The following is a 21,517-nucleotide window of genomic DNA, read 5'->3' on the forward strand; positions in this document are numbered from 1 at the left end:
GGATTTTTTTGATAACCTTTCAGTATCAATATTGCAAACCACAATGCCCAAAAGGGAGGGAGGAAGAAGGAGAGAGAGAGAGAGAGAGAGACAGAGAGAGAGAGAGAGGGAGAGAGAGAGAGAGAGAAGAAAAACACCTGCTATAGAGGTAGGCAGGGGGCAGGGGGTATGGAGTGGATGATGGGAGGGAACCTGGGCACACTGGTGCTGGGAAATGTACACTGATGGAGGGATGGGTGTTGGAATACTGTATGACTGAAATCCAATCATGAACAGCTTTGTAAGGGTCTATGTCACAGTGATTCAATAAAAGTTTAAAAGATAAATTAATTTAATTTTATTTTATTTTTCGGTTTTTGGGTCACACCTGGCGATGCACAGGGGTTACTCTGGCTCATGCACACAGGAATTACTTTACTCCTGGCCATGCTCAGGGGACAATATGGGATGCTGGGAATTGAACCCGGGTCGGCTGCGTGCAAGGTAAATGCCCTATCCGCTGTGCTATCACTCTAGCCCCCAAAGATAAATTAATTTTTAAAAATCCTTTCCCCCCCTTTTTTTTGTTTTTGATTTTGAGCCACACCTGGCTGTGCTCAGTGCTGTGCTCTTGGCTCTACACTCATACATTAGTCCTGGCTGACTCTGGTGCCTAGGACCAAGTCGGGGTTGGCTGCATGAAAGGCAAATGCTGTACGCACTGTACTATCACCCCAGCCCCTTTAAGAAAAATTCTTTTGTGTTTGTTTGGCTCACCCTCCACCACCACCCCCTCTCCCTGCCCGCCTGGGAGAACTAGTTAGCACTAACCTTGTGATCACACTCACGGCTTAACTAGGCCTTAGGACAAGCAGAGGGAAACTGTTTAATGCATGCTGGGGATCCCAAGGACATTAGAAAAGAGCGTGTTGGTTTGTCTAGAATGTTTCTGTCTTGAGTATTGTGTGCCTGCACTGTACTGGAAGGGGTTATATAATGAAAAATAAGATTCAAATTGCCAAAAGATGTCCTTATAATATGGGAAGTGATGAGGCCTGGCACAGGAGACCTCGGAGCATCTCATCTGCATTTCTAGGGCAGGCCTGTGGGAGAAGGTGATTTCTCCGGAACAAAGCAGAGGGCCCATCACTCCACATAGGTCCAAACTCTTAGATCTGCAGCAGCTTCACCCCTAAACCCCACAAACAAAGGACAGGATTCTGGAAGGTCTCTGCAGAGCCTTCCTGCCCCATATCAAATAAGGCACTGGAGAATTATCCTAAAAATCCCCAAATAGGATCAATAAAAGATTCTTTCAGGAACTGGAAGAAATAAACTGTGCTACATTCATACAGTAGACTATATAGACTAACTGAGCAAAAATAAGGTGTTTTTTTAAAGCAGCAATGAATGATACACACAACATAGATGAATCTCACAGGCCATGGATTGAATACAAGAAGGCAGACACAAAAAAAGTATATATTGCATGATTCCATTTATCAGAAGCTCAAGAACAAGCGAAACTGGCCAGAGATTTTGTTTATTTGGGGGCTCACTTGACAGTACTCAGGGATCAGTCCTGGTGGTGCTCAGAGGATCATATGTAGTGTCAGGGAGCAAACCAGAGCCAGCCACATGCAAGGCAAATGTTTTCACCCCTGTACTCTCACTCCAGCCACCAAACTGATCAACGCTGGAAGAATAGCTCTCCTCTGAAGGTTATGGGTGTATTGATTAGAAAGAGACTTTGGGCTGTAGAGGGCTTCTGGGAGCTGGAGATGTTTTATGTCTTGATCTGAGCAATGTATATAAAACTCACCGAACTGTACACTTTTGATTTGTGCACTTCGTTATATGTATTTCAGGGCTGAAGAGTTTACACACTCATACACACATTCCATTCAGGGATCCTGTGTTAGACTACATTTCAGTAGTGCAGACATTCCAACAAAGGCAAATAGCGAGAAAGAAGAAAGCAGGAATCTGGGCAGAGAAAATAGCTCAGTTTTACTGACATCCAGCACACTGCCATTATGGAGACTTTCAGCACTTGTACTGACAGCACTGCCGAGGCATGGAGAATTTTCCTCCACCAACATATACTCCCCAGGCACATCACTGCCTGGGAAAGAATCCAGTGAACACATCAGCTGTCTCTCCCACACACCTACCGCTGTAACGGCAGAAATCCAGAATTGTAAAGATAGGGACTCTCATCCAACTTGGGCAATATTCCAGCATTTGCTGTCAACAGAAAACACTGAAGCCCAAGACCTTACCTGCTGAAATGTATGCAAAGCGACTACTGTGTCTTTGAGTGTTTTTCTAAAAAGAAAAAAAAAACCTGTCTCCTTTTTTATCAGCAGAAGATGAGAGAATATGGGGCTGGAGAGTTAGCACAATGGATATAGGGCATTTGCCTTGCAGGCAGCCAACCCAGGTTCAATTCCTGGCACCTCATATAGTCCCCTGGGCCTGCCAGGAGTGATCCCTGAGTGCAGAGCCAGAAATCACTCAGTGAACCATGCCAGGTGTGGCTCCAAAATAAAACAAACAAAAATAACAAAAATAATCAAAAGATGAGAGATTATATCATCTCTAAGGTCTCCATTTCTGGCAGGATGAAAATATACTTAAACCCTTCTTAAGGAATAATGCTACATTCTTGTCAGTATATCCTGAACCTAACATGTGATCTTTTTTGCATCTTAATGAAAAGTCTGCTCGGATCAAGACTGGGCCTCTTCTGCCCAGATCCCCCATTTTCGAGTAGCTAGACAATCACACCCACACAAACTGCCCCCCGGCCTCGTGTAATCCCATCAATGGCCAACATCCAGAGACTATAAAACCAAGCTCCCGGAAGTGCGTGGCTGCTTTGTGGGTGCGCAACATATTATAGCCTAGTTCTCCCTCTCAGAGAACCTGACAAGCTACTGAGAGGCAAGCTCCCTGTGGCGTATTCATATGCCAAATACAGTAACAATGATGGATCTCATTCTTCTGACCCTGAAAGAGCCTCTAATGCAGCACTAATGGGAAGGACTAGTAAAGAGAGCCTGCTAAAATCTCAGGGCTAGGACGAATGAAGATGTTACCGGATCCACTCGAGCAAATCGGTGATCAACGGGATGATAGTGATAGTGACATGATGAAAAGTCTGGACTATGCCCCCACAGAAAACAGGGAAAGCAATCCATAGTATCTAGCCACCTGCATTCATGCATTAATCAGAGCCTCTTGAGAATAGTTATCACAAACCTACGTAGAAGGTAGAATAATTGAAACAATGAGTTGGCCATCAAGGAATGAGTATGAAAGGAAGCCCAACTTTAGTTCCTAAAGGTCGAGTTTTATCTTTTAATCCATATTTAACTAAATAAGAAATTTGAAATGTTTTCTTCAGAGTGGTTTAGTATTTTGAGGACACAAGGAAACTAATTGTGGAAATTTTGAGTGGGAGACTTTATCTTAGTTCGAATTACTCAGAATCAGACCTTGAAACAGGAAAACAATAACTGATCATTTATTCTGAAGGGGAGCAGGACAATGAGACAGAAAGGGGAAGAAGCCTAAAAGGGTGTGTGTCAACATGGCAACGGCTATGGGCAAATGGAGTTCAAACTCACCGGCGAAGCTCTGGGGACTAGATTCAAACACAGTCAACCAAGTGTAAACGCATCTTTGGGGAAGGAGCTGAGTATTCTATTGCAGCTCTCAATTGCCATTGGTTAAAGTCTGTGCCCAAAGGTTTTCAGTTTTTTGTTTTGTTGTGTTTTTGTTTGGTTTGTTGGCCATACCTTTTGGTGCTCAGGGCTTACTTCTGGCTCTATGCTCAGGGATTACTCCTGGCTGAGCTTGGGGGACCATATGTGGTGTGGGGATAGAAACTTTCAAGCACCTTACTTGCTGTACTAGCTCTCTGACCCCTTAAGGGATGATACTTCTCCATAAGTTCTGACTGTCAAGCATATGACAAAGTGGGCTTCTTGACAAAAAAGTGCGGGCTCTGGCATTTGACCCTCCACCAGTATTCCTATGTTACTTATTTCCCCTCTCTACTCACCCAAATCCCCACATCATCTGTTAACAAGTTTTATAATTCAAAGTCAAGGGTTTATCAATGTCTGATACTATCTATACCCTTGTTTTGTCTCTCTTTAGACCACAGATGAGAAAGATCATCCAGTTTATGTTCATCTCACGCTGACATACTTTGCCTTACCACAATGTCCTCCAATTTCATCCATGTTGCTGTGAACTGCATGATCTCTTCTTTTCTTACAGCTGCATAGTATTCCATTATGGTATATATACCATATATATACCATATATATACATATATATATACCATATATACATACTGGAGCGATAGCACAGTGGGTAGGGCATTTGCCTTGTATGCAGGCGACCTGGGTTCGATTCCTCCATCCCTCTTGGAGAGCCCAGCAAGCTACCAAGAGTATCTTGGCTGCACAGCAGAGCATGGCAAGCTACACATGGCGTATTCTATATGCCAAAAACAGTAACAACAAGTTTCACAATGGAGAGTTACTGGTGCCCACTCGAGCAAATCGATGAGCAATGGGATGACAGTGATACAGCGATACAGTGATATATACCACAACTTCTTTATCCATTCTTCTGTTGTTGGACATCTGTGTGGTTCCGTATCCTGACAAATATACTAGGTGCTGCAGTAAACATAGGAATGCATATATTTTTTGAATAAACATCTTAGTGTTTGTGAGGTAGATGTCAAGAAATTGCTGGGTTGTATGAAGTTTTTTTCTTTTTTTTTTTTTTGCTTTTTTTGGGTCACACCTGGCGATGCACAGGGGTTACTCCTGGCTCTGCACTCAGGAATTACCCCTGGCGGTGCTCAGGGGACCATATGGGATGCTGGGATTTGAACCCAGGTCGGCCGCGTGCAAGGCAAACGCCCTACCCGCTGTGCTATCTCTCCAGCCCCCAGTTTTTTTCTTTTTTGAGTTGAATGGAAAGATCTTCCCACATCCAGCACCTGCTTCCTCCCCAACTTTGTGCTTCATTGACATCCCCTGCTACTATATGCTTTTATACACGTGTTAGACTCTGTACCCCCATTTTGCCCTTTAACTAGTTCTATCTTATCACTGTAATAATTTTCTTCACTTTGTGGTTTGTCTGTGCATGACAATTCTGAAAATTGTCCTAACGCCCCTCTTAGAGTCTTAAGTTTCTTCAGGGTGAAACTACATCATAGTGTTCACTATTTTCTCAGGAGTTCCATTAATGTCCAACATAGTGTAGACACTTAATACACATTGAATAAACTGATCACTGCCATTATATGGTGATGAGATGCAGAAGACTTTTTCTTTGTAACATCTAACTACCAACAAAACAAAAATGCTCTGGTCTCCCCATTTGTTACTTGTATGAGACCCAGCATAGAATTCATATTCATGAGCCTTGAAAAATTTCATCAGCTTAGTCTGAACTACTATGAGTATTAGAGCAGAACAGGATGACCCAGAGACACATCTTTGGATACAAAAGTAATCTTTGTTTCCTGCCTGGTGAAACCACATTTTAGTGAGACAACCAAGTAGAGAAGCAATTTGTCAATTCCAGTAGGGTCTCGATGCTCAAAGCAAATACATGAACATTCTAAGGATGAGTAGAAACAGAAGTGGGGTACATAGAGCTGAAGCCTGTAAAACCTCAGAGCCTTGACTTGGAAGAATGCTGCAATGGCAGGAGAATAGGTGTAGTTGAGAAGGATTTGGATTACTTCCCCAGAAAAATGTATGCCAATAGTTTAGCTTCACCTGTGATTTTTCTCGATTCCGTAGGTAGTGATGGGTCTGCATCAAAGGACTACCATTCCATACCCACTATGAGGCATAAATGGGTGAAGTTACATCATCCACCCTCTAAGACACCTATAGAGAGTGTCCTGCTCTGCTTGGGATGACCCTATGCTCTTCCTGGTATCCCTGTGAGACTAACAGTGACTTCCTGCATTCTTAAAAGTGCTCCCATTGGATTATCAATCATCCAACAGAGTTCATTGCAAGGACAGAATCTTCAAATAGATATGGCATTGGATGGGAATATTCATATTAGTTTCTAATTTTTCTTTATTGAAAAAACAAACCTCTCCCCTCCAAAAATGAAGTCCAACAAATAAACAATACATTTCCAAAGTGTACTATAATTAATCAAAACACATGGTTAATTCAGTAGATAATCTTCTATCTGAATTGTTCTTCTGCTCAAACTTTTTTTAGACTATAGTCCAACCATATACATTTGTCTAATGAGATCAGCCATTTGTCTCTGTGTAAGCGACAGGACTAAATTCAATGAAATTCAATGTCATCTGTTTATTTAAAATGGAAATTATATGCATGTAATACAGTAGCCTTTGGGTACAAAGGAAGTATCAGTCAATGTCACCAGAGAAAATATGAAACAAACACTGAAAGTTCAGTCAGTTGGGCTTCCTCAGGTGCCGGATATATAAGATGGAATGAAATAGTTCCTGCCCCCTGCCCTACCCTTGGAGAAGGACGATACCCAAATCTTACAGCACCTCCGACTTTAATCTGACATTTCCCGATAAATCCAGAAATTACCAGCCCTTTCAACTGATATGATCTACATTCCTCCCCGCCCCCCTTTCCTTCTGAGTTGGGCAGGAGTGGGGACACACGGGGATCATTCAAAAAGCAAAGGAATGCTATTTGCACTGATCAAAGCCTCGTCTTTGGCACATCTGTTTTTGTCTCCAGCAGATCGTGCGTGCTTATCATTGGTAATGGGCTAGTGGCTTCTCTCTGAGCTCTGTGCTGTCAATATCTGGCATTTCCTGAGCCTCACTGCTCAGCACAGGTCAGAATCTTGCTGCTTCTCCTAGTTGCTTTGTCATGTTTGACCCATTGGTTTTGCTGCATCATTACTATTTCTAATTCATAACTGCTGCTCCCTACCTTCTGCTGTGGCTTGGCCACTTATGGTTAAGCCTGATATCTGATAACAGGTTTCCTATAGCACATTGCCAAAGCAGAGAAATTGGGAGCTTAGGGGGAGAGTTTTCACTTGCCAAAAGAACTCTATTAGAAGACAGCTTTCTTTTCTTTTCTTTTCTTTTTCTGTTTTGCTTTTGGGGTCACAGCCAGCAATGCTCAGGGGCTACTCCTGGCTCTGCACTCAAAATTACTCCTGGCAGTGCTTAGGGACCATATGGGATGCCAGGATTGAACCATAAGGCAAAGCCCTACCCGCTGTACTATCGCTCTGGCCCAAGAGAACAGTTTTCTGAGCCTCTGATCTACTTAAGAGATTTCTGATGATAGGGAAGTTATTCAGCTCCCTGAAGTTCATTGTTGTCACCTGTAGCTATAATAGACCGACCTTCCTGAGTTGCTGTGAGGACTACATGAGAGGACAGATGCAGTGTTCTTTGCACCAAGCTCAATACTTTGAAGACACTTAACGTCATTCTTTCCCTTCCTCCCTCCACCCCCACCCCATCATGGTGCCCTGCTTGGGATGATGTATGTGTGTATATGTGCACCATAACCTATCTGGGTTGCTCACGTGAAAAATGCAGGTGGATTCAGGCTGCAAGATTCTCCAGAAACGAAGGTATTACCCTCTGTGTGTGCCACAGCTGGCGGTTCTCTGGAGGACTGGCAATGCCCGGGTTGGGACCCAGGGGTCCCACAACTCAGCACTACCTCCAGCCCTATCAGTCATCTCCTGGACTGGAAGTACCAACTTTTAAACACTCTCCAGCTATTCTCTTCACATATTTGTATTGCTAAATCCTACATCCTATTCACTCCGCTTGCTCTCAGTGGAAATGTGAGTAAAAAGCTGCCGCTTTTACATTCCTCAAGAACAACTGAGCCGTTCTGTCAGTTCAGGAAAAGAAAAACTGAGAGGTACTAGAAAACAGGACAGCAAAGGTCTTTTTGTTCATTCTGTTTTTGTCAACAAACCTTACTGCCAAGGAAACTATTTGTGTGTCAGAGGATATTTTGAACAGTTTCTATTCAACATCTCTAGCTCCAGTGGCACAATTCGTGGGTACACATCCTTCCTTTACACATTCAATTTCTCATGAATGCTGCAACAATTCTAATGAGGCAGCTACTGTTTATTTTCTCCAGGTAGCACAGGAGAAAACAGAGGCCCACAGAGCAGTTAAGTAACAACAGAGTGTCCCAGATGATGCATCTATTAAGTGTCAAAGCGAGCTTCTGAGCCTGGGTACTTTATGTCCCCGTATCAACATTAGGACCTCCTAGAATCTCGGCCCTAGCAAGCAGAATGACAGAAACTCTCAGCCTTCCCCACCTGCTTTTATGTAATCTCTTTTTAGACCTGGAAAAGAAGGGTGGTGACTGAGACCTTCCTGTGACTTTTTTAAGGACAGCAGTTTTGAGAACGACAGAAATTATTTCTAAGAAAATAAATGAATTCTCAGCAATACACTCTACTATGAATAACATCCAGTACTCCTGAAAAGCTTCTATTTCATTTCCAGGAGTGCTCTTACAATGTAATTAGGAGGTACAATTTGCATGGGTTTTTTTTTGTTTTGATCAGCCATAATTTTCATTGTTCTCAAGCTCAGTGCCCATTAAAAACAGTAAATTCTTAGAAGAAAAAGAAAATTGCCAAAGAGCTCCTCTGTTGTAACACCGTTCATCACTCTCTAGATTTAATGTTGTTATTATTTACTGTTTAAAATACTGCAGGGATGTGGTTTAGATCACCCCCCCACCCCCGCCCATGCCCCAAGCAGAAATTGCTGAAGCATAAATTCCAGTTGTATTCTGGGGTTCAGGTAGTGTGTATAGTCATGGAAAGTTTTGCTTATGGAAAAAGGAATGAGTGGCTATGTGAGAACTTTCCTGCACACATACACACACACACTCTCTCACACACATATTCTCTCTCTCTCACACACACACGTGTTTTTCCCATAAAGCCAACCCTGGTACAACCCAAATGTGCGTCATCACCCCCCCCTCACTACTACCAGAAATGTGTTTGCTCCCATGAGAGGTCAGGTGCTGACTTGGGAAGGCCAAGAAAGGGAAATGAAAAAACAACCCCACACTGAAGCTCAGTTGACTAAATCTCATAAAATAATGAACCACTTTTATTTTTTAACTATTGAAATGGTAATTTCATATGGTTTAGCCCCAATTCTAAATGCCAGGCCACATTCCTTTTTAATGTCAATTTTGCTGGATCCTCATAATAGTTTTTGTAGGTCCATCCCTATTTTAAAGATAATGAAACTGAATTCAAAACCTAAAGTCATTGTATTAGTTTCAGTTTCCCACAAAGTTGACTGAAAGTCAAGGACTTGATACAACTAATACATTGGAAGACAATCACTGGAAGCATGGCTGAGAAAACAGCAACAGGAGACAGGGAAAGAAAATGGTAAAGCAGACTGTATGGCGTCCTTGGTAAGCCAGTTTCCTTATAGGCAAGTGAAACCACCAAGTCCTGTAGGGGAATTCTGGGACAGATACACACATTGCAGAGTTATCTCACTCTGGGAAGTTGAGGGCTGGACTATGTAAACGCAAAATGATTTTTAGTTGTAGGTTCAGGATGCTTGGGAATGAGCTGTGTTAGTGCTCCAGTAATAGATGTAGGACACCTCTGTGTCTTCTACAGTCTCATAATTAGAATCAACACAGGCAGCAGAAGACCTTGTGGCATTCTGACCTCAGAAGCCCATGGTAGCATAAGAGGTCAAATTTCTGGAAAGATAAGGGCCTCAATAAGAGAATGGTGAATTCTAGGGTTATATCTGGACATCTGTAAATTCCTAACAAGAAGTCTTATCATAAAATGAAGTGAAATGATAAGAAGTCTTATCATTTCATGCTTTCCTGCTGTTAAGATAACTACAGCTGCATTGCTGTAGTCCTCTAGAGTTTACAAAATACATGCACATCCATTACTTTGTGTAGTCCTCCTCAAGCTCGTGAGATAGTATACAATCCAGTTACTCCCAAGACACTGTGTTCAACGTTTACTCCACAACTACTAAGTATAAGTTCCAGGAATTGTTCTCAGTAATAGATATGTAGAAGTAAACCACCCAGATGACTAGTCAACAATGTGATAATTCATGTTCTAGTGTGGACAACAGAATAAAGAAATGAAAACTTGTAATATCATATCATCACTGGTGCCACGAAAAAATTAAACAACAAATGATGATGGAGATGGTGAGGTATATGGTTGCTTAGTGGTGGATGAGGCCAGGCAAGACTATATTCAGCCAGGTAAGTTAAGTGAAGATGTCTGGAGGAAGGACATTCCAGAACAAGTCAAGAGAACAATGGGCAGTGTGACCAGAATACATCGAGACATGAGTCCACAGAGACCAGAAAGAGCAATCTTGGCTGCAGTGAAGGCTTGTGTTTTTGTCATTTAGTGCTATAACATCAGTGGACTTGAGGCAATGAAGTAGCATGCTATGTTTTCCCAGATTCACTCTATATTTAACTCAGATGACCAGCAAGACCTAGGAAAAGGACTTAAATGGAAGTCTCTGGCTCCTGTTCCAGTGTCCTTTATATTCAGTTGCATGGCCATTCTTCACACTTAGATGTCCTTGGTTGGCTATGTTCCCTGTCCCTTGCATAGAAATTTATAGTCACTTTATAAAACCTTAAAATGACTCTTGTCTGTTCCCCAGGCATTTGGCTCTTTCAAACATTTCTTTACCTCTTGGTGAGTCAGCTTCAACATTTCCCTATCTGCTCAGAAATCTTATCCTCTTAGGGAGGGTTAGTTACCCCGAAAAATTTATAATCCACAAACTTATTCAATCAGAGTTTAAGTTTGGCTGTGAAAGCCAAGTGAGGACAATGGGATTATAAAATAACTACTCTTAGGGCCAGGGAGTTAGCTTAAGTGGTAACACACATGCCTATCATGTGTGAGGCACCCCCATGGCCATGTGTTGACCTTGTGACCCTCATGGTGCACCTGAGTCTCAAGCACTGCTGGATACGGGCTCATCTAGCTCTTCTAATAGTAATGTAGGGCTAGGGAGATGGCTAAAAGGGCTAAAATATAGAAGCCCTGAGTTCAATTCCTGAGTCCATATGGTTGCCTGAGCATAGCCACAAGTGATCCAAAACACTAAACTTGGATTAATTCCCTATACACTGTTGGATGTGGCCTGAAAATAATAAATAAATAAATAACTACTCTCAGACTAAGGATGTACTTTAGTGGTAGAGCACAAGTATCACTTCTGGCAATTCTCAATATGTGGTTCCAGGAGTTGACCTGGAGACAGTCATGTAGAAGCCAAGTACCTAAAATCCTTTATTACCTCTCTGGTCCTCAAAGAATATTTTTATAATCGAGACTAAGTGAAATTTTCTCCCAGACTATGGAAATAAAGAGATTATTGGATCTTCTGTTCATTATTTCATCTTTCCCATCTAGACCAACACAGAATCACATAGAAGTTGTAATGAGATATTTTAGTTCCTTTTTCCTTCATCACTATTCCTTTTCTAAAATCTCAGATTTCCTTCAAATCCAAAGATGCATTTTCTTTCAGCCAAGGTGACTAAGACAACCAGCCTGTTTGGGGAAGTACAACGTAGGGCTGTCTTGGCTGCTTTTTAGTGTCAAGACCTACAATAAGACTATTTAATCCTTGGTAAAGGAAGGAGAAAAACAAGCATTCCACTCTCCAGACCTTCACTGACACCACAATAATAGAGGTAAATATCATTTGTCTTTTTCTCACTCTCACATAAGCATGATAACAAACACACATGTGCAGATGAAGTGTGTGGATAGTCACTTGTTTGGCTACATCCACGGCTTAAATTTGGTGTCTTATGAACATGTAATGTTTCAAAGACAGAATGATATTTCTGTTCACTTATTAAGGGATGACTAACTTGCTTTTGGCTTCACTACAAGTGAATCACGGCAACAATCCCCAACTTGCAACTTCTGGTGTTCTGATTTCTATTAAAAGAAGAGGAAAGAGAGTGGGTGAGAGTGAGATCATGCAAAGACAGAACATAACACCCAAGGAGCTCGCGGAAATGATGAACTGCAGGGACCAGATACATCCACCCCAAGGTGTTTTCTTGTGTCCTGGGTGAAAGAACCTGGGAGTTAGTTCCTACCCATTCTCGATGGTAGAACACAGAACCAGATCAAGACTTAGAATTTGGAGGGATACAAAGAAAAGCCTTATTTTGTCAGGGGATGAAAGCCAGATATTCCTTGAAAGCATTTTTAAAGCAATTTTGACTTAGTGCTTTTTGGGGAGGAGGGAAGTGAATGATCTAGGTCAGAAAGGCAAACCAAGAAGCTCCCCATTTCCATGGTTTTAATGTGTGAAACTTCTGTGGGAGCAGCAGAAGGGGGATGCAGTAGGTGTGATAAGGAAGAGAAGACAGCCGAGGAAGGTGGTGGCATCATCAGACCATCCCCACTGGCAGAGAATGGAACTCCATCCTCCCTTCCAGATAGTCTCCCTGCATAGGTGAAGTTGTTGGGGGTTAAGGCTGCTCCCAGAGTGAGCTCTTTGTTTTGCCCAGCAGAGTGGCTTCCTGGCGGTCTGCCACCCTCGCCTTTTCAACAAGAAACAAACATAAAAAAGACTTAGGTGAAGAGGGGCTGGAGTGATAGCACAGTGGTTGGACTTTCACCTTTCACACGGCCAACCCATGTTGATTCCTTCGCCCCTCTCAGAGAGCCCGGCAAGCTACTGAGAGTATGGAGCCCACACGGCAGAGCCTGGCAAGTTCCCCGTGTGTATTGGATATGCCAAAAACAGTAACAATAAGTCTCTCAATGAGAGAAGTTACTAGTGCCCGCTCGAACAAATCGATGAGCAACGGGATGACAGTGACAGTGACAGTGACAGGTCAAGAGTACTATAAAGATCCCCTGAACACATAGGTATTTTTCCTATGTTAATCTTTGCTTAGAGGCAGATACTGCTTTCCACCGAAGTCCCTTCTGGACTCTCCTATACGAGGTGCCCCTGCTGTCTTCTGAGGAAGATCTGTGTGTGCCAAGGAGAGGCCGAGAGGAAATTAGACTCTGGCCTGTCGTGACTGGCAGTCCACATTGGCTTTGTCCCAGGCTCTGGCAGAAGGGGATTAGAAAAGCCAGTTGCTCCCCAGAAAGGGAAATCACTCCAAGAAGGGACACTTCCCCCCCCAACAAATCTATTTTCATTATCCTATAGTTTTCTTTCCGGGGTTCATCAATTATCAGATGTATCATTGACCTAAAAAGAACTTCAGTGGATTAGAAAGACATACTTAAAGTAGTTGTGATAAATTTTCAAATTGGGTATTTATTAACTTTATCTCACCAGATATCTGATTTATAGTTTTTTTGTTTTCACTCGGAATTAGGTCATGTTAAATGTGTCTGTCCATAAAGATGATCTAGATCGACCATCTTTTTTACTGAAAACCCTGGGACAGATGAAGTAGTATGACATCATGAGGGTCTCTGACATGCCTATATAAGCAAAGGAAACAAATGGCAAACCTGAACAAATTCCAGGTTTCCACTGTGCTCTTATACCTTTGAGATTTGTCAACTGAAGGGTCTGGGTGAAAGATAAGGACTATCAGTAAACTCAAAACATGTCCCTTTCTTTACATGTTAATACTGTTATGACATGTTGCACTCTAAAGATGAAATTTGGCTATTGGTCTTTACCATTATTATTGGTCTCTCCTTGGACCCTGTGTGATTGACCATCCCAGAGCTCAGTCATATCCATGGTGGTCATATTAAAAATGGATAATTCTTCACTGTTTCCCATGTTCTCTTTGTCCTCCTCGTTTAAGATCTGTTGGTCAAGAGCTAAGTGTCCTGATGTAGAGTAAGATCTGATTGACAATCCTGCATCTGACCTTTATTTGCTGGCTCATTTTAGGTAATTTGATGATATCCTCTAGACCTCAGCTGTTCTAGCCATAAAAAAAGGATAATCACTTAACCATTTCCACAGAGATTTGTCCCTAATAACTTGTTTAATTGTATAGAAGGTATTTAATGGACTAGATTCTATTATCATTCTTAACCAGAAAGGTAAGGAAATAAAAGCTAATAATTTCAGTGGCATGTGTTCCAGCCTTAGAATGAATCTCAATTTAACATTCAATTTTGACCTATTTGACAGTAAAGGAATAACAAGTCCTATAGTCAAGATTGACATTGGGTTGGACACTATAGTATAACATGCTTAATTTTGTCTACTACTTGGATATTCCTTTTGTCTTGAATTTTATTTTTGTTATGGATTTTTCCATATGTGAGTGTAAAAACACTAAATTCAGAGAAACTATCCTATTATTGACAACACAGTATATTTGGTGAATACTTGTTGCATGTATTGAGTCAATATCTAAAATATATGCACAGTTTCAGAAATGGGTTATAAATTATGTTGATTCAAATGAAAGATATAGATTATATTAAAGGTGAATGATTACTTTCTCACATTTTACTCCTTCTCTGAAACAGGATCTCTTACTTATAGGAGTAATAAGAATTTGTGTGGACTGGGGTTGTCATTTTTTTGATTATATGAGCCATAGCTTTGATCTCTGATTTCCTTTTACCCCGTGAATATTTCTGAGAATACGCATTTACTGCTCCATGGTCTGGAACAGTGCTCCTCTAGGCAAGTAAATCAGGACATTCTAAAACCCTAAACATGTAAATGTACATGTAGAATGTGCAATATGTCTGTTGAATATGTTGACCATGAAGAGTGGATTTCATGTGTACCTAAAGTGTAATCATAAAAAACAAAAATTAGGACTAAGTAGTTAGAAAGTCTAGCTGCTTATCCCATAGAAGAAATGGAAAGACACCCCCTGCTAGGTGGGTAGTCCCAGCCAGTACTCCCTCTCCAGTTATTTTGTCACCTGGCATCTTTCTGCCACTGAAATCCAAGAGTGACACATGTTCAACCCACTTCTTCAACAGAAATTCAAGGCAGCTGCATCTCACAGCACCTCTGTACTGAGTTAAGAAATCTTCCCTTTCCAACTTCAGTTGGTGATACAAAGGTTAACCAAGTGTCTGATTTCTTCTTTCTGTAGTCCCAGGGGGTTCGAACAGTAGATCTGCGGAGCTGGCATATCACTAAATAGTTTTCAATGCCCCACCCAGCAGGACAGCATTGTTTTGAAGAATGATAGGAAATGTCCCCTTGCTATAATTGGTTCTGCCCTGTAGTTTAACACCATCTTATTTGGCAATCTTTTTCTCCTGACATATTTAGTAATCACTTTAAGGGAGATTTATTAGACTATTCATGGGAATGAACAATTCACTAAATATTACACATATGCATGCTTTTAATACCACTCCTTTTCTAGTATGTTCTGAAATCTTTCCTCAAAGTCTTGTACCTCTTTATCAAAATTCTCCCTTTGGTTTCTTTCTCTTCTAAAATAACCTACTTTAGATTTTTTTAGAGTTCTTTTGATCAAAATCCAGTGTATGCATAGAGAAGAATGAGTGAAAAATGCACAGTTTTGGACTACTGAGTACTGTTTTCCACCATTAATCCCAAAGCATCAAAACCAAAATTTAGTAAATGATTACAGTTTTGTGAAACCAGTCTCTTAGGTACATCTGGGAGGAGTGTGTGTGTTTGTGTTTGTGTGTGTGTGTGAAAGAAGTCTGTTCCACCAAAATACATTGTGACAAACTGCTCATAACAAGATGTGGAAGGGGCATCTGAGGATTAGGAGTAACAACTCTGTTCTGTTGTACTAACTATAGCACTATGATAGCTGGAAACCTTAAGACATTTCAACAGCGTAATATCCCACTCACTCTGGCAAAACACCGCAAAATGTCTTAGCAAATAATCCAACTCCAGCAGATTGAAGAAAAATATATCAGGGTCATGGTGATGTTCTGAAGGTTATGAGTTGTAATGGTACAATTACAGTATGGCAACACTGGATGTTAAACTTTATTTCCTTTATGTATGACATCTTCATTCATCAGATATGCAATCACAACTGTTATTGCTCTTGGAAGAGCTCACTCTGTGCTAAGCATGGTTCTAGATGCATTCATTTACCTAACACTCAACTGTACAACTCATTTTTAACACTGGCCACACTTCACAGAAATGTGATTTCCAATATCATTAATGGTTAGCTTTCCATGCATACAACGTTCTAACACACAACCTCCACCAGAATGTCTGCTTTCCTCCATCGTTTTCTCAGATAGTGAAAGTACAAATGCAGGAATTAGTTATTGATAAGAACCTTCCTTCAGCTGCTGAATCTCTAGGTTAAGCAGTGCCAACCTAGAGAAGTAGGGTCAGGGACTAAGAGCACAGGTCTGGGAACCAAAGTACCTGACATAATCCAAATCTCTCTTCCTATCTGTATGCCTTTGGACAAATAACTAGATTAGCATATCTCAATTTCCTCACCTGTAAAATAAAGCTAACACTTATATATGATTATAGTTTGTTCAAACAATTAAATGAATCTGTACAAAGGGTCTAGAGTTATTTATTTTATAAATAATAATTCATACTCACTTGTATGCCATAGTTGCGGCTGTGAAGGAGTGCTTATATTTCCTTGTGTACTTCAACCGCAGGGATACAGAATCTGGGTATGGCAAATTGGACTGGTGGCAAGGGGTGTAGAGTAAGTCTGACTGTACCCCACTAGCATGATTCTCATGTATCCCAAACAGGCTTGTGCAGTTAGAATACCCTTTCCTTATACATAGACAAGTGAAGTTAGAGAAAAGAGGGTTCTCATGGTGACCCTCTTGTCTTTTATAGCAGTTATTAAATCACTTCCCCCCCTACAAATGGGCAGTAAGGGATAAGCATGCAGAGGACCTCTGCATTTGAAGTTGTAATTTAGTTCACTGTTTACATTTTCCAGAGGAAAACTTAACAGTGGTCTTGTAAAAGACTGTGAGTCATCGTAGACCAATTGAGTTACAAGTAAAGAACAGAACATGTGGAAATAATGCTGGTTCTTCTAAATCTGCTGGAGAGTTTCTGAAACCTACACTCCTAGGCACTACCTCAGAGATTCCGATTTACTAGAATTGAGCTGGGGGTACAAGAATTTTCATTTCTGACAAATTCTTTAGTTGTGCTGATACTTCTGGGTCAAGAACCACACTGGGAGGATCACTAGTCAAGTGTATATTTTGCATCATTACTTGTTATTTCTGTTCTAAGGTTATATTTCATTTGACCTCAAGATTAAAAATGAGTGATTCCCTCCCTCCCCTAGAGTTATTTGAATCCACTAAGCTAATGTCACTTACTAACATCCTATTTTTGCTAATAAACATTTTCTTTTTCCCCTCCATAGTTGCATACTGCTGTGACCAAGATCCAGGTTGCAAGGCCTGGTTTTAATTATACATTCGCTCACATATGTGTCCTGAATAATGATAAGAGCTGCATCGTGGATGACATAGTACATGTCCTGGAGGAGCTCAAGAATGCTCGGGCCACCAACCGGACTAATTTTGCTATCACATACCCGATCACTCACTTGAAGAATGGGCGGGCAGTCTACAATGGGCACCAGCTTGGCGGTGTCACCGTGCACAGCAAGGACCGAGTGAAATCTGCAGAGGCCATCCAGCTCACCTACTACCTGCAGTCAATCAACAGTCTGAACGACATGGTGGCTGAGAGATGGGAGTCCAGCTTCTGTGACACTGTCCGACTGTTTCAGCAATCAAACGACAAAATCAAAATCTACCCTTACACATCCTCCTCGCTGAGGGAAGATTTCCAGAAGACTAGCCGTGTATCAGAACGTTACCTGGTCACCAGCCTGATTCTGGTGGTCACCATGGCTATCCTCTGCTGCTCTATGCAGGACTGCGTCCGCAGCAAACCCTGGTTAGGCCTGCTCGGGTTGGTGACCATAAGTCTGGCCACTCTCACTGCGGCCGGGATCATCAATCTTACCGGTGGGAAATACAATTCCACCTTCCTGGGAGTCCCTTTCGTCATGCTAGGTAATTACCATCCATTTTTCTACTTACACCTGATGCTAGTGGTGACCGTATTCCTAAAAAAGCAAGAAGTAACTCTTTAACAACTTTGCTTCATTTATAGCATCTTCCTTTGACCCCCAAATCCTAGTAGCAATTCCACCAAGTGCCAGTTCTTGGCAAGAAGCAAGCTTATGTTGTTGAGGTGCTAGAAGTTCCCAATCCTGACCTTGTTTTTCGTCAAGTAGCCTGTTGTATGTAGCACGTATTCATCTTCATGTTCCATTGTGTAAGGTTGGGCTCCCACAGAAGCAGGCCCTGAGAAAAGGATTTAGATGCAAGTAGTTCATTTGGAAGGTGAACCCAAGAAGCCCTGGTGGAAATGAGGACATGAAGCAGGGAAGAAAACTAGTTCAGCATATGTTCAAGAACAGGTTACCGCTATGGGCACTTGTGACTCAATCTCACTGGAGACCTTTGGGGAACCTCAGAGAACATGAGGCTTCAGAGAGGTTCTCTGTGAGGCACAACAATGGCAGAAGCTGGCCTATACCCAGAACCCCAGAGTCGGAGACACTGGGTGCTCCTCTCCTGGGTAAAATTTCCCCAAAAGATCAAGCACACTCCTGCAACTAGTAGAGCCCCCTCAGGTCACCCGAATTATGAGTCAACAGCCTTCAGTGAGCTCAAGAATGATGAATGGGAAGGCACATGAGCTGGCAGCTGGCAGTCTCTGTACCCCCAGTTTCCTCACCCTATGGAGTGTATGTGAACATCACACAGAAGGACATGGCCAATGTGCAAGAACTTTGAAAGCAACTAGTGAGTCCTAAATAGAACGGTGACTTTTTACTTGTCCTTGCTATGACTTCAGAGAATGTTTTAAAATGAAGGTGTAAGAATCCTATATATTTTCTACAGGGACCAGTAAGAATTTTCTGATGGAGACAATGGTCAAAATAGAACTGGAATGGTTTTGATATTAATATCAATGGGTTAGCAAGACTTGTGGCAGGATTCTTGGGGGTCAAAAATGCAAACTCTTCCCCTTTCTATGTGTCAACTTCTTACCACTACATTTAGCAAAAACCAAAATGGCATTTAGAATCAGATACTGACATGACAGATAAAGTGACATTTTCCATTGACAAAGAAGAACTATTATTGAGTCCAATAGTGTATCCTATGCCCTACTTGGGGGTAGCAGAAAAAAAGAATTCATTTGATAAATTTCAGCTGCATTATCATCAAATGATAAATAGAATTGGCTAGGCTACAGAGCCATGGAATTACAGGCTGCTCTTCGTTCTCTAGACTGCAGGAATGTAGACCTAAATAGTAAACATATACTAGTAATCAACATATACTAGTAGTTTTGTGGGAAAGTAGGAGACCATATCGGAACTAAGCGAAGCTGAAAAGTTACCAGACCAGTTTACTCATCACTACTAAACACAACAGAGAAGGAAGCCACTGTACTTCTTCCTGAATTCAATCTGTTATGAAGACAGCATACTTATCTCTTTAAAATAACCCCAAGATTAGGTGGGTCGATTGTAGAATACAGGGAGGTTCCTTGAAGAGTGAGTAGGATTGCATATTAGTAGTTTCCTTAGAGGCTTGAGTCAAGATTTAAATTAAAATGTCTTGCTCATGATTAGTCACATGCTTGCTTATTTTAGTTGTTCATTTTTTAAGTGCAGAGTTTTCTGTTGTGATTATTTAGTGGGAAGAAGATAAACAGAACTGAGGGAAGAGTGGATGACTGAATGACAATAAATGTCTTAAAATGAAGAAACAGGATATCGCCTAAATAGAAATAGGATCAATGGATCTGGTTTTATGAGATTCCTGGTCACCACTGAGTCAATGATGTTAAAATATTTAAAAATAAAACTAACTACATTAAGCAAAATACGATTCAATAATTGAGTTTCTTGAAATCCATTTTAAGAGAGGTAAAATAGTAGTATTCACAGGCAGCACATGGCTCCCTGAGCACCAGCAGGTGTAACCCTAGAACAAATGAAAACAATCAAGTTCATGGAGTTAAACAAATATTCAAGGATTCAATTTTAACAAGTCAAAATTAATTTTGTACTATTAAAATCAACACCAAGAGGAACATGTGAGATAGTACTGAAGTCGTTAGCCAGAGAAGTATCTTTGAAAATAAATTGAGAGGGCACAAAATCAGATCATGTGTCCAAATCCGAGTTTAAACCATGGCATCACCTAGCCCCTGTTTATTACCAGATATGTCCCCGGAGGCCCCCCTGAACTTTCAACCATATGGCCATGGTTGGCACTGGCACAGCTCTGCATTTTCAGGCTCTAGCACCACGCCCACCAAACCTTGTTGACCAAATATCACTGGAAGCAACCCACAGGACCCTGAGTACTTGGGTGATTACCCCTAACACATCAAATATAGAAATAATAGTGCCTCCTCTGAGAGATAAAAGCTCACTGCCCTTTATGTCAGAGTTCAATTTTTAAAATCTGATTTTTTGTGTGAAATATAAGGAACACCGCAGGTGGCCAATACACAATAGACTATTTTGTGGGCGGGGGCGGGGATCACACCTGGCAGTGCTCAGAACTTACTCCTGGCTCTGTGCTCATGGATCACTTCTGGCAGGCTCAGAGGACCATATAGAGTCCTGGGGATCAAAATCAAGTTGGCCACTTGCAAGGCAAGTCCCCTACCTGCTGTACTATCACTTTGACCCGATCGGTGTTCATTTGATGACAGCTTTCCCAGCTGACAATTAGTGTGCAACCTATATGCACATTTTCAGCCAAAAGAGACCTCATATTACCTAGACACACCATGAAAGGAAGTCAGTGTTTAATAACTAAGACCTAGCTGTAGTAAAAGCTTTGTACCATATATTGGGTGATTGCTATGTGAGAAAGCCAACAGTGCCTGCATTTAGGGGGTTACCTCTCTGTATTTCTCGATGAACTCTTAATTTTCAGAGTTTGACGATGAAATGAAACACAAAGAGCACTGTACTACTGCATCCAAAGTCAATGTTTAATTATGTTTTTTTTTAAACTCACTAGTCTTAAAATGCCAATAAATATTTTACATGACCAAGAGCTGCAATGCTAATGGCTCTGCAATGCAAGTCAATAAACTTTCCAGTCTTTTTAATTTGTCTGTCTATAACAAACTGGCTATGTTTCAACTAAGCCTATTTAAGCAAAAATTATTGATTTACTACTTAAATATAATATCAAATAAACATCTTAATGTGTAATAATCTCACTTGTGTACAGAGAATCTAGAAAAAGTCAGAAATGTAGATCTTTCCTTGGTCAACAACAGTTTGAACTGAAATAATGTGATAAACATTTAAAAATTAACCAAGTAAGAGGGACTGGGAATGCAGCTAAGTGATGTAGAGGTATCTATGTTTTGCAAGTATGAGGTTCTAAGTTTGATCCCTGGCACCCCCCAAATATTCAACAAAGTGAACAGTTTCAG

The 21,517-nt window shown here is 41.2% G+C and overlaps 1 protein-coding gene across 4 annotated transcripts in view; it reads left to right on the forward strand.

The window, feature by feature from the left end:
* Nucleotides 1-21,517, forward strand: part of PTCHD1 (patched domain containing 1) — a 65,314-nt gene that overhangs the window by 27,767 nt on the left and 16,030 nt on the right. For all 4 annotated transcript variants that reach the window (XM_055120815.1, XM_055120817.1, XM_055120816.1 and 1 more), the window contains one exon: nucleotides 17,388-18,048. In XM_055120815.1, the coding sequence (XP_054976790.1) occupies nucleotides 17,388-18,048 (661 nt within the window). The remainder of the gene's footprint in view (nucleotides 1-17,387; nucleotides 18,049-21,517) is intronic.

The sequence above is a fragment of the Sorex araneus genome, chromosome X (genome assembly GCF_027595985.1).
Source record: "Sorex araneus isolate mSorAra2 chromosome X, mSorAra2.pri, whole genome shotgun sequence".
Classification (NCBI taxonomy): Eukaryota; Metazoa; Chordata; class Mammalia; order Eulipotyphla; family Soricidae; genus Sorex; species Sorex araneus.